Raw genomic sequence first — 13,842 nt, forward strand, 5'->3', positions numbered from 1 at the left:
TTGAACATTTTTGGGAATGTTTTTCTCTAACCACCATTGGGGGTCTTGGCCAATCACCTGTTGATAACCAAAAGGATGCCTGTTCACTCTTGGTTTAGAGGGCTTTTTGTAAGCCTCATAAACATGTGGGATCCTTTGGTATGATGGTTGTCCTTTGCCTCTCCTGAATTGATTTGCAGGAGGTGCATCAGTCACTTGAACATCTCTTTGAACAGATGTTTGATTCAGCTGTTTTGTGACAGCTGTTTGGACAGGGACAAACAGTGGTTGTTTCTTGGTGAATTTGACAGATGATGCTGATGAACTTAAGGATGTTTTTGCAATGTACTCATTCTTTTTCTCATCAAAGTTTTTGAGATACACACATTCCTTAGTTTTGTGGTTATTTTTTACCACAGATGGTGCAGCTCTCAGCAGGTACAATGACACTTGTTTTGTTTAGATCATGTGCTTTTAGATGAAAACAGTCTTTTGTTAGATGATTCCTAGGGCTGTAAATGAACCGAACGTTCAGCGAACAGTTCGTGAACCGTTCGGCGGGAAATTCATTTATGTTCGTTCGATTAGCTTAACGAACGAACACGAACAAAAAAATTCGTTTGGTTAGCTTAGCGAACGAACACGAACACAGGTCTCGTTCGTTCGACTGCGTTCATGAACGTTCGGTAATATGTCCGTCTGATTATATTAAAAAAATAATAAATAATAAACATTTTATCTAAACATACTGAAAACTTGAAACCCTATTTTTTCTAAGTTAGCTAAAATTTGGACATTCTAAGACATTTTTTGGGATAATTATGTCTAAGTTAGTTAAACTTTATTCATCGTTTGGTTGTGTGGTATACTTCTTGTGTTTTGATTTATCATTTGATAGTTGTATTTAACTACTTATATACAATGTTTAAGGATAACAATGTTTTCATTTTTTATTTTCAAGTTAAATGTTCGTTTGGCTTCATTTTTATTTGCTTGCGTTTGTTTGTGTTCGAGACCGGTGTTCACGAACTGTTCGTGAACAACTGAATTTCCTTAACGAACGAACACGAACATAAATTTATGTTCGGTATGCGTTCGTGAACAGTTCGCGAACATGCTAATTTCCTTAACGAACGAACACGAACATGGCCTTGTTCGTGTTCGTTCGGTTCGTTTACAGCCCTAATGATTCCTTTTTTCACAAAAATACAAAACAGGTTTTTAATCTTTTCTCTCTTCTTCCTTTTTTCAGATTCCTTTGCAACAGAGTTTTGAACCACTGTTGGGATATATTTGATAGGAATGATCTTTGCTTTTGGAGCTTTAACACCATCAGTGGTTATGAAATCCATTGGTTTGAAGTTTTCCAGGATGTCACACTCATCAGACCATGTGGGTTTAAATTGATATTTCTCAATCTCCTCAAAAGTTGAGGATCCCACAGATCTTTCCAGAGTAATTTTGTGACCAAGTTTGTCAGTTATTTTAACCTCTTGGCCATTTTTGTTGGTTGGTATTATTTCAGTTGAACCAGCTTGATTTTCAGCAGTGTTTACAAGATCATCATATTTTCTATGTCCTATACCAAACTTGACATTGCTTTCAAGCTGTTTTGCAAGCATAACCTCATACCCTTTACAAGATTCCACCCATCTTTCACATGTGATCTGGGTGGACTCCAACTCCTTTTTGCAAACTTGGTATTTTTCTACCATAGTTTGGAGTTGAGTTTTGGTTATGCTCTGCTCTTCTTTGAGACTGCTGATCACTTTATCTTTTTCAGCCAATTTGTTTTTAAGTTCTTTTAATGACTTTTCAAATTTGACTTCATCATACAAGACTTTATCCCTAAGGTTTTCATTTACCTCTTTAATGTTAGCAAATGCAATAATACATTTGTCTGAACACAGTTTTTCAAGAACTTGAGGTGTTACCTTGGCAGCATCCATCATGGCATAATTACATTGATGATCACTTTCTTCATCAGCTCTCCCTTCTTCCTCACCAGCTTTCTTCACTTCTTCTTTCTCTTTGTCTTCTTTGGACCAAGGGTCAGACAGTGGTTCAATCAGGGTTTTTGAATTTTCTCCCAGCAGTAGTTCACCAGCAACAGCACTAACCTCTGCTTCAGCAACTTCATCCACTATTTCAGCACTTAGCTGTTCACCTTCAGTTTCTACCCCTTCTGGTATTGACTCTAATGCCATCAAACAAAAGTTATTATCAAAAGTATCATTAGAGGCATAGAGAGCAAAATTTTCATCACCAAGTTCATCAGGCATGCTGCTCCAATCAACAAAGCCTTGTGTGAAAAAGCTTTGCTGATCTGGTTGTGCCACTGTTGGAGCAGCTTGTTGAGGTGCAACAGGTTGCACTTGTGCCTGAGGAACAGGGGCCTGAACATACTGAATTTGTGGAACAGTGGTTTGAACATAATGCACAGGCACAGGGGTTGCAGCATAGTGAGCAGTGTTAACATGTGCTGCAGGGGTATATTGGGTATAGTGCACAGTGTTTTGTTGTTGTGGTCTAGGGTTTGAGCTAGGATGAGTAATTATTTGACCAGTGGTTTGACTCCTGCATTCCCTAGCAAAATGACCTAGCCTATTACACTTGTAACACTTAATTTTTGACTTATCCAACCCCACCTTTAAATTCCCATGAAGCCCTAGGAATTTTCTTCCTGTTCTTTTGTAGAATTTGCTTGTTCCAACACTAAGCAAAGCCAATTGATGCAAAATATCCATCTCTTCTAAGTCAGTGGGATCAAAATGTTGCAAATCATTGAGTTCAAAACACAGATTATCTGACATCTGGTTTTCACAGTTTGCAGTGAAAGCATAATTTGAAGAGTGAGGATCAGAGTTGTTAAAACCAGCAGTTATGTCAATAAAATGATCAAAACTCTGATCCTTGCTGCTGCTACCAGATTCTTCCTGACCAAAAAGAGCTGTGCTACCAAATGAATAGTCATCTGCAACTTTTCCAGACTCTTGCAACCTCCTTTTATGGTTTATCTCCCTTTCATATGTCAAGAGTCTACCATGGAGTTGGGTCAGGGTCAGATCCTTGAACTCAGCTGAATTTCTAGTAACAAATGCAATTGTGTCCCATTTTTCAGGTAGTGATTTAAGGAATCTGCTATTTTGAGTTGCATTTGAAAATGTAACTTTAACAAGCCTTAGTTCACTAATGAGACAGCTAAAACGTTCAAACTGTTGGGTTAATGATTCACCCTTGATGTGACAAAATGTTTCATACTGCTGATTCAGAATTTCCCTGTTGTTTTCAATAACCTCTTCTGTTCCCCCAAATTGTTCCTTCAATGCATCCCACAATTCTTTGGCACTGTTACAATGTAACAGTCCAGCATAGATTTCATTGGCTAATGCAGAAGCTATGATGCTAAATGCTTTGGCATCGAGTTCGAACTTTTGAAAATCAGTTTCAGTATAGTTTTCAGTTGGTTTAGGGACGAACTTCTTTGAATCCTCAGCACTTGGCACCATAGGAACATGGGGACCAAAGACAACAGACCTCCAACATCCAGTATTCTGTTGAGCAAGGATGTGACCCATCCTTCTCTCCCAGATGTTGTACTCATTACGTTTAGGAAAAATTACAAGTTTTGTCCTTTATCTTTATACCACTTTTCAGGCGGTGTCCTTTTTAACGAATATCGACAGACCGTCCTTTACTAGGTATTTTGTTGCAAGTTTAGTCCTTTACACCCAACCCAGTTAAAAACCCCTGTTAATTGTTGGGTGTAAAGGACTAAACTTGCAACAAAATACCTAGGTAAAGGACTAAACTTGCAACAAAATACCTAGTAAAGGACACCGCCTGTCAATAATTAACAGGGTTTTTTAACTGGGTTGGGTGTAAAGGACTAAACTTGCAACAAAATACCTGGTAAAGGATACCGCCTGTCAACATTCGTTAAAAAGGACACCGCCTGAAAAGTGGTATAAAGATAAAGGACAAAACTTGTAATTTTTCCTTACGTTTAAGCATGGGAGGTTTGAAAAGAGAGCCAATGTTATTCTTATCATCTTGTGATTGTGACGTCATCCTGGTTGTTTTACAGGCACTGATTAATCAACTTTAATGGTGATTAAACCTTGCTCTGTTTTTCAACAAAACGAACAAACTATCAGTATCAACGATTGTGAGCTGAACTATTTATGTCAAAATGATTGTTAAATCAAATTTGACTGTCCAAGCTCTGATACCAATTGTTAGGATCTGAGTTTGGTTTTGATTGTGTTTTACGTTTGAATTAAGATGAAGGTGAATGAGTTGTGCAGCGGAATTATAATGGAAACAAACTTTGTACACAATCAAACAGGAGAATTGCTTTGATCAGACATTTTCAACAAAGAACCGAAAGATTGAATTTATTTCAATAACGATTACAATGCATGAATGGATACAAACTCCCCCTCAGCCCGAGCTCACAGTATTTGTTCGTGCAGGAAGAACATGGTGAAAGAGCTAATAGAACAGTACAGAGCACTGTTCTATTTATAGGCACGAACAAACTACTGAAGCATCTAAGCTGACGTCACCATGAAAGTGACATCTAACCTCCTAACAAACTCTAACCTCTGATCTATACAACCTCTGCTATACTAACTACTGTTATTACAATTCATTACATAAAGTAAACAAAACTACTGCTGCATCCTTCCACTGCTGTGAACCCAGCAGTACTTGTCATGATCATCAGTGCTTGACTCAAGGTAGTAGATTGGGCAGCAGGGCTTTAGTTCTTCATCAGTCTTTGACTTGATCAATAGTTGTAGGTCAGCAGTTTGTATGATCAGTAGATAGGAGGTCAGCAGATGTTGAAACCACTTTCAAGGGGAGAGACTTGTATGCATAACATCTGCTTATTCTGGATCCACTGACCTGATCCAGTTTTGGCTCTAATTATCTGTTCCTCTGGTAGGGTTCAATCCCAACATCAATATTGTTTATTATGGGTTTCGATCGATGTAAACACGTGTTGATATCATTTTAGAGATGTCATGACTTTATTTTATGGTTACATGATACAACTTTTATGCAATTAAACTTAATATCATTGTAATTCTTTTTTTAATTTTGTGATACATATATGTTTCTTTTTGTTTCACGCGAGGAAATATCCACTAATCAATAACAAATGAAAGAGTTTAATTGAAAGTGTGGTTGATTATTTTTCTACTACTTCGATCCATTAATAATTCATATAATCTTAAAATGTAATGTCCGTGAAATTTTCAATTTCACCTCCAACTTTTGTCAAATCTCATTTTTACTCCATGTTAGCCCTTAAGTTTAGTAATTGTCATTTTCAACACCTTAACTTTTATGAACTTTGTAAAATGTCACTTTAACCCTCTTGAGAATATAGATAAGATTTTCTGAATACCTTCGTTCGAATAACTTGTTGCATGCATATTTTTATATACGTGTTGATATAAATTCGAGTTCGTCTATGTCTCGATACAAATTTTGTTTGGAAACGAGTAGGTTCAAATATACTACGTTTTCATGCTTACTTTTTGTGTGCGTTTTGACCTAAATTTTGTTTTTATTTATAATACATTTTCATGCTTACTTTTTTATATACGTTTCAACATAAATTTTGTTAGAAAGCGAACCGTGTTGAATATAATACATTTTGATTCACCAGTTAAATTCAAGTTGGTCTACGTTTTAATGTATAGGGGCGATAATAATTTATACATAGTCATGCCGCATAGTTGGTATAAAATTCGAGTTTGTCTACATTCAACATAACTTTGGTATACTTTTTCTTATAAATTCGAGTTTGTTTGCGTTTCGACGTATTGGTGTACGCTTTCATATTTTGTATGTATCCTACGTGTGAGTCGAGTCGCATATAATACGTTTTGACTTAACGGTATAAATTCGAGTTAGTCTACGTTTTGAGCGGTCACTAATACGTTTTTATTCGATGGTATAAATTGGAGTTATTGTATGTTTTGACGCCGCTAACTCTTGATGCAAAGGTATACTACTTCGATCCATTAGTTACCCTTAAAATTATAATAAACTGATAATGCATTTAACCAACCCTTATACATAACAATAGGTTACTTATTTAGGCAAGACAATACTGAAAGATATATTATTGAAAATACAAAGCACATATATAATGCATAAACTCAAAAACTAGATGTTTATTAACTGGGTGGTTATTCTGTACGGTTGAAGATAAGTTGAAGAGGATTTTCTTTTTGTAAAGTCACACCAAATTTTTCAGTCATGTCAAGTTTTGCTGGATCCTCATCATTTGGAAGAGTCCAATCATATCCAAGAATCAAAGATCCTAATATGGACTGCAAACTCTTAACAGCGGACGGTAAACCAGGACACATCCTCCTCCCACCACCAAAGGGTATGAACTCATAGTCACGGCCTGCAAAATCAATGTTTGAGCCAAGAAACCTTTCGGGTTTAAAAGTATTCGGGTCTTCCCAAACTGTTGGGTCATGACTAATTGCCCAAACGTTCACCCACACTTGAGCATTTTGAGGAATTGTATAGTTCATAACTACACACGCTTCAATGGCACGTCGAGGAATTAGGACGGGGACAACAGGATGCAATCTTAAAGTTTCTTTGATACAAGCATTGAAATAAGTCAATTTAGAAAGGTCGGATGTCATGATAGTGCTATAATTGACTTCTCTTTTTAGCTCATCTTTTACTTTGTGCATGATATTTTGGTTCTTTAACAATTCGGCCATAGCCCACTCAATGGTTGTTACCACAGTATCTACACCTGCTATAAATAATTCCTGCATGCACCAAAAATTAAAAAATGAAAATACAAGGGTTTACCCTAATATCTTGAAGCATTTTTTTTTGGGTAGCGGCGCAACTTGTTGCTCGTCTACCTGCCATTAGTCTGTAATCGTCTCTGTTTTAAATAATTTGATATAAAAAAAAAATACAGACCCGTTTGGTTATAAAGAAAAGAATTAGTTTTGAAAAGTTTAGAGATCTTATATTACAAACACATGTATCTCATAGTGAATAAAAAAATATGTGAATGTGATCTTCCCAGGAGAAAATTGGAAATATAAAAGAATGTTTGTTCTTAATCAAGGGGATGTGTATAAAAGACTTACAGTAACCAATATGTTAATCTGAGAAGTCGTGAAATTATTTTCAAGCAAACGATCCAAGAAATCTTTTTCGTGGTCTGCCACGACCACATTTTTGGCAATTCGAGCTCTCCTTTCTTCAACTATAGCGTCTGAAAAGCTAGCCAACTCCTCAAGATGATACAAGCTGTCCTTCCTTAATCCTTGAAGATCTAGGCCCCCAAGTATGGGGAAAAAATCACTCACATTTGGTGTAATAGTATTTTCTAGTATTTTAAGGAGTCCAGATTTCAACCTGTGAGCAGTTTCATCATCTTTCAAATCAAGAAAATCTTTGCTAAACAAAATGTTGCTTAAGGTGTTTATCAATGTAGTAAAAACTAATTCTTCAATTTTCACAACTTTTCCTTGTGTGTTATTTAAGAAATCTAGCATATGAGCCAACTTTTCATTTCTTAAGTTGGTTTGGGCCTCGATCGCTTTAGCCAAGAACAACTCAGCTCGACACAATGTTCTACATGATTTCCAGTGTTCGTTGCAGTCCCTAGCCCATACAAAGTAGTAGTCTATGAAAGTTTGCTGAAATGCATCGGGTATGGAGCGACCAGAAAGACGACGGTCTTGAGTCTTGAGAATTTCCTTGGCTGCCTCTGGGGAAGAGGCTACCACAAGAAGTCTGGTACCTAAGCGAAGAGAGATGAGTGGGCCATATTTTTTAGCGAGGTTGGCAGCTACGATATGAGGGTTCTTGACCATCTGGTGCATATTCCCAATGATCGGCCATGGTCGTGGCCCTGGTGGAATATTTTTATTGACGGATTTTGGATATTTGCGAGCCACAAACAACAAGAAGAGAGATGTTGCGAAAAGGAAAAGAGACGCTAAGAGATTGAACTCCATAATGTGAATTCTATTCAGATGTTTGGTGTGGCTTCCTTTGTGCATGGGCATGTGTTTTTATAGGCTTTAGGTCCTAGTTAACAAGAATTAGCATCGTTATGAATCGTACTTCTTAAAAATAATTAAATAATTAAATAAATAGCTATGTGTTTTTGTAAACATTTCGATATATATTTTATTGTAAAATTTGTATTCAAATTGGAGTGTGTTCGTTTGGCGTCGTAAACTGCATGTACTATACTGAGTGCTGCTAGCGTATAGATACTATACCGCTACCATAGCAGACTGAACTAATACTGACCTTTTGAATAAATCTATATAATTGTAAATGGCCGATTTAATGTTATAATATATATAAATGTTTCTCGCTACATTGCAAGGAGAATTTCCACCAACTAGCAACAAATAAATAGGGACATGCCTTATATACCCAATAATATGAACCCATATAATTATGTTTGGGCTAATTCGGGTCTGTAGCATAATTGTTTTTCTTGTCAAACTGAGTCGTATGTATTCTTCTCACGGATCATACTCACCGGAAAACAAAGTATAACTACAATGAGTAAAAATAGGCAAAAGTTGTCCACCTACTTTACCACCACTTTTCGATCATAGACACCATCAACCGGTGGTCGTCTCCATCACTACTAGTGGCAGCGTTGTCACCGCTAGTCACCACAAGAAAAAAAAAATATATATATATATACAGGGGGCGAAATTATTATGACTGAACCCGTTTTGACCAGTTACACAATTCAAATCCAACCTAACCAACTAATTTTCCACTCATATACCATAGGGGCCATTGGTTAACTAACTTTTATTAGAGACAAGTTTTTTTTTATGTTTTATAATAATCAACATGATGTTGCCATAACACAAATATGTAATGAAGCTTAACATCCCAACCGTCTTTGTCTTCATCTTTTGCATTTCTACTAGCCTTTTGTATATTATCTGACTCACCAACCCATCACCTGTTTTATACTCCACTCTACAAACAAATCATAAATCATTTCTAATAAAAAATCATAAAAATGAATGTATCACAACATCCTATGGTTGATGTTTCACAGTACAAAGAAAACCCTAACCATTGAATGTTTCGCTATCCATAGTACTGGCCGTGGTCCTAGTAGTGAAAACTTCGTACGCTGCCATCAATTCGTCTATACAACTAAACATTCCTCAACCTATACCAGTTGAAACATTTTTAACGAATGCAAATGACGAGAAGAATTAATCAAAGACGAGCCTTGTTAGTACCTTGTATCCTAAGTCGTGTGCAATACGAATGATGCTCTTTCTAGTAATTCCATCAAGAAAAGTAATTACCGTTGAAGGTTTAGAAATAACATCACCCTGTACGTATAAGACCATGTGTAGTGGGGCATTATGGGGCATTATAGGGCAAAAAAAACGCCCCCTTCTCCATTACATAGGGCATTATAGGGCAAAGAAAAATGGGTTTGGCGTTTTAATGAAAACGCCTAAATGAATTGTGGAAGGTTTGAATGGGTTTGACTAGCCAATGAGAAAATAGTTTTTTTTTTTTTTGTTTAATGATTGGTAGGGCATTATAGGGCATTATGCCCACTACACCACTTTTGTTATAATGCCCAAGTGTGACTAGGATGCCACATGTCAGATAATGCCCCATGGTGAGGGCATTATAAATTGCTACCACTACACATGGTCTAAGAAGAACTAATTATATATATATGCTTACGATAGGTCTGGTTCTTAAAAACTTTAAATTAGTTGGAATTGGTTAAAGGCATTAAAATTTCAAAAAGAAAAATAATAATAAAAATAAAAAAAAACATGAATTTGAAGGAACTGGAATCTGTAAATGGAATCAGAATCTTTTGGTTGACAGTTTGATGGAATTTTAAGAAATTATATAATCTGAAACTGTAAAGGAAAATTAAGCTCTATCCTGTCTTGACATGTCGAATGACCCGGCCCACACGGCTTAGTTCCAATGAATCATGTAAACTAACTAAACGAGGCTTACATTTCTTGGAGAAAAAGTACCTAAACAAGGAAAATAATACAACAACTAACTTCTTAGACGTACTTGCTATGGACTGCACCAAGGTACACTGCATCTGAGAACCCTTGTTTCTTTGCATGTCACACGTGTTCAGTTTCAATGTTTTTCATCACATGTATTTTGTGCGCTAAGGATCATACTGGCGCATAATTTGTAATGCTCTGCCATGAGTTGCACGATGGAACTCAATGTTAACATACAAGTTCAACATTGCACTACTCTTATATACTTTTGTCAATATTAACTAAACCTTTTTTAAAACAAAAAGAAATAAAAACCTTGACGGTTTTTAAGTAAAACTATAAGCCAAACCATTAGCAAAGATTTTTAATCGTAAAAAACAGAAACATAATTGTTGAAAATTAAAATCAAACCAGGCGAACCGTTACTAACTGCTTGATTTTTTGGGCTTTTGTAATACACCAACTTTAAATGCGAACTAAAATTCAACTCCACCTCGACTTGCTCGTATATTTGTTTCGTAAAAGAAGGAAATAATTTTTAATTTCTTTTATAGATAAAGTTTGGTGTAAATTCACCAAATGTAGTGTTGACTTATACTTATGTTTTTTTTTTGTTTTTTTTTTTTAGATGTTTATGTCCGGTTCGATAAGTCAACGCTGCCGACCGGGTCTTGACTCGTTAAAGTTACACCGTGGGCAATAAACTAAAATCCACTTAACTAATTTAACTGGTAATTACGAACGATACGCGGGTATTAAATTGAGAGACGGGTACATGGACCAGGTGAGACAAGAGCACTCTGCTACGCCACTTGTCGCGCATGCACTCTTGCATCGCCACTTGTCGCGCACCTAGATCTCGGCCAATGGCATTACATGCACTATGCATGTCCGCCACTTGACAAACATGCATAGATCTTCATCCCCTATTTATGTGATGGTTGGTCTTGCATTTTGGGGGTTGAAAAAACAAGCAAAGTTCTCATAACACACACACCGCCGGCCAGAACTTCCGGGTGTCACCGCCGCCAGAACCACCAGCAACCTCCGCCGCTACCCGACCCATTCCCGCGTTTCGATAGTTCGTATAACTAGCACTTGTTCGTTGAACCTCGGTGTCTCAACCGGTTACTTACTAACCGAAGGTATATCTAAACCCCCTATGGTTGATGTTTTATTTCGTGTTTGCATGTTGGTGATCTTGTTCCATTACGGGTGTTCCTTGGTATAAAAGTGTTCATGTTATTTTGCTACATACGCTTCCGTTGCTTAAAAATGTATATATAATTTTAACTAGCTAAAGTTTATTTTAAACAACATATATATACATGTACTCTTAATTGTCAAAAGTGTTTTGACTAATCTTTGTAACAAATAAACACATACATATATGAACTGGGTTCATAAAATAAAAGTAAAATTATGCCACGGACATCCTTCAGTGGTATCAGAGCCGATGCTCACCACATGCAAATCGAAACCGGTCTTTTTCACCGGAATAATAAGTCACAAACTTTAAAAGTGTAAAGTTTTTGATTTATTTTATCTTTAGGTTTTATATAATTTTGGTCATATTTTAATTGTTAAATATTTGGTTGACCAAAACTTGCCCAAAGAAACTTTTGGTTATGTTGAATATGCAAATCGGGTCCGACCTTGTGGTTGTGTTTATGTTTGGTTTTGTTCATGGTTTTGGCCCACTTTGCGGCTCAAAGTTGTAATTGACTAGTTTATGGTTTTGGCCCATTTTGTGGTTCAAGGTTGTAATAGATAGGCTTTTTGTCTTTGTTATATTTACTTGTTAAGTATTGTTGATATGAAGACCCGAAGCAAAACCAAATGCCAAAAGGAGTCTTGGAGTTAGTGGGAGTTGCTCAAGACAACAAGATGCACTCAAGTCTATCCTTGTGGTTGTTTTGTGTGTTGTGAATGTGACCCCTTTGATCTTGTTACTTGGCTCTAGCAAGATCATAATCATGCCCATATGATTTACATTTTCATTTTTGCTATTATGGTTGCCTTTTAATAAATGTTATTACACTTCAACCTAATACCAAAACGCATTCTTAAAAAAAAAGTTTTTCTTTTAAATGAAATCGGGAAAAAGCAAGTTCTAGCAACTTGCATATTTTTATAACCACTAGAGTTTTATAACATATTTTTTCTCACATCTTTAAAACTCATAAACTTAATAGTATTCACAATTAACTTTAATTGGTTATTCCAAGTCGCGACAAACTTAGTTTTATAGGTTATCTAAAATTAATTGTCCCGAGAGGTGAAAGGGTCTTTTGATTATGTCGCAAATTTAATATCTAAATTAAAACCGACTATAACGAACCTATTTGGTAAAAATTAAAATCCAAGATTTTGAACAAATTATAGGGACCATTTTTGTAATTTACTCAAAATAAAAAACTCTCAGAGGCCCATTTCAATTAATCCGTACGAAAAATGGATCAACTTAACTCACTTAGTCCGATATGAACTAAGCCTAACATGTGTATAAATAATATTTAAAGAATCTAAGCGGGTGTTTAGGATTGAGTTTTGAAAATAGATTATGCGTTTTGAATAATCAGAATCAGATAATTAACTGTAACAAAACGTGATGTTGAAAGATACTGTTTGGATTTGATTATGTTGCTTGATATCACAATAATTAGATAATCAACTATTTGAATGTTTGGCAAATATATATTTAAAAAAATAAACAAGTGAAAATCCTTTTCTAGACGCAAATAATCAATTTTTGAAAAACTGCGTTTTGTTGCAGTAGGGGGGAGCTGCTTTTAGAAAACTGCGTTTTGTAACTTTCCAAACGCAAATAATCAATTTTTTAATTTTTTTACCCAAACAATCAAAACTGATTATTTACAATTTCAAAACTCAGTAATCTAAAAATCTTCTTCAAAACTCAACCCCAAACACCCTCTAAGTAACACAGCTTTATGGTCCGATCCGTTTTATACGGATTGTTTCCATGTAAAACACAAATCAAACTAATTGCTACAGTTTAATAATTTGGAAAATAGCTGGCCAAAAAATAAAACAACAAACCAACCATGAAATCAAACAAAAAATCAATTTTGATGGTTTTGCGGTTTCAAACCGAACCGTGAACACCCCTACTCATGAGTGTGAGATAAGCCCAATATAGGCCAGTAGGGCTGTAATCGAAGGGAACGAAAACGAACAAGGCCATGTTCATGTTCATTCGTTAAGGAAATTAACATGTTCGCGAACTGGTCACGACGCATATCAAACATAAGTTTATGTTTGTGTTCGTTCGTTAAGGAAATTCAGTTCGCGAACAGTTCGTGAACACTGGTCTCGAACACAAACGAATAAAATCGAACATTTAACTTGAAAATAAAAAATAAAACATTGTTAACCTTAAATAAACATTTGACAAAAGTAGTTAAATACAATAATCAAATGATAAATCAAAACTTTGGACAAAAGAAGTCTACTACAACCACCAAATGATGAATCAAGTTTAACACTCTGTCCCTGGGTCTCATTTAACAGGGGGTGGGAAAGAAAAGAGATGAAAATATGAAAAAAAAAATTCTCGAGATTTTTTAAGGATAGAATGGGAGGGGAAAGGAGGGAAAAATGGAAGAAAATTTGTTAGTATATTCATCCACCCAAATCAGAGAGATTAGGAGAGAAAATCTTATTAATTACTAAATTACCCTCATATCTAATTAAAATGTTTTATGTTTAAACAGTATAGTGGGTGTTTAGTTTTTTTTAGATTTTTTTTTAGGTTTTTAGGGGGTGTGGGGTTAGGTTTTTTGGAGGTTTATTTGGTGAG

At 35.7% G+C, this 13,842-nt stretch overlaps 1 protein-coding gene across 1 annotated transcript; it reads right to left on the bottom strand.

The window, feature by feature from the left end:
* Positions 1-6,069: 6,069 nt before the first annotated feature.
* On the bottom strand, positions 6,070-8,008 carry LOC110897574 (probable (S)-N-methylcoclaurine 3'-hydroxylase isozyme 2). Its single transcript, XM_022144341.2, has 2 exons — positions 7,125-8,008; positions 6,070-6,791 (listed from the first exon to the last, which is right to left on the bottom strand). The coding sequence occupies exons 1-2, from the start codon at positions 7,998-8,000 to the stop codon at positions 6,186-6,188; spliced, it is 1,482 nt and encodes a 493-aa protein (XP_022000033.1). The 5' UTR covers positions 8,001-8,008; the 3' UTR covers positions 6,070-6,185.
* Positions 8,009-13,842: the final 5,834 nt, after the last annotated feature.

This window comes from Helianthus annuus, chromosome 13 (assembly GCF_002127325.2).
Source record: "Helianthus annuus cultivar XRQ/B chromosome 13, HanXRQr2.0-SUNRISE, whole genome shotgun sequence".
NCBI classification, from domain to species: domain Eukaryota; kingdom Viridiplantae; phylum Streptophyta; class Magnoliopsida; order Asterales; family Asteraceae; genus Helianthus; species Helianthus annuus.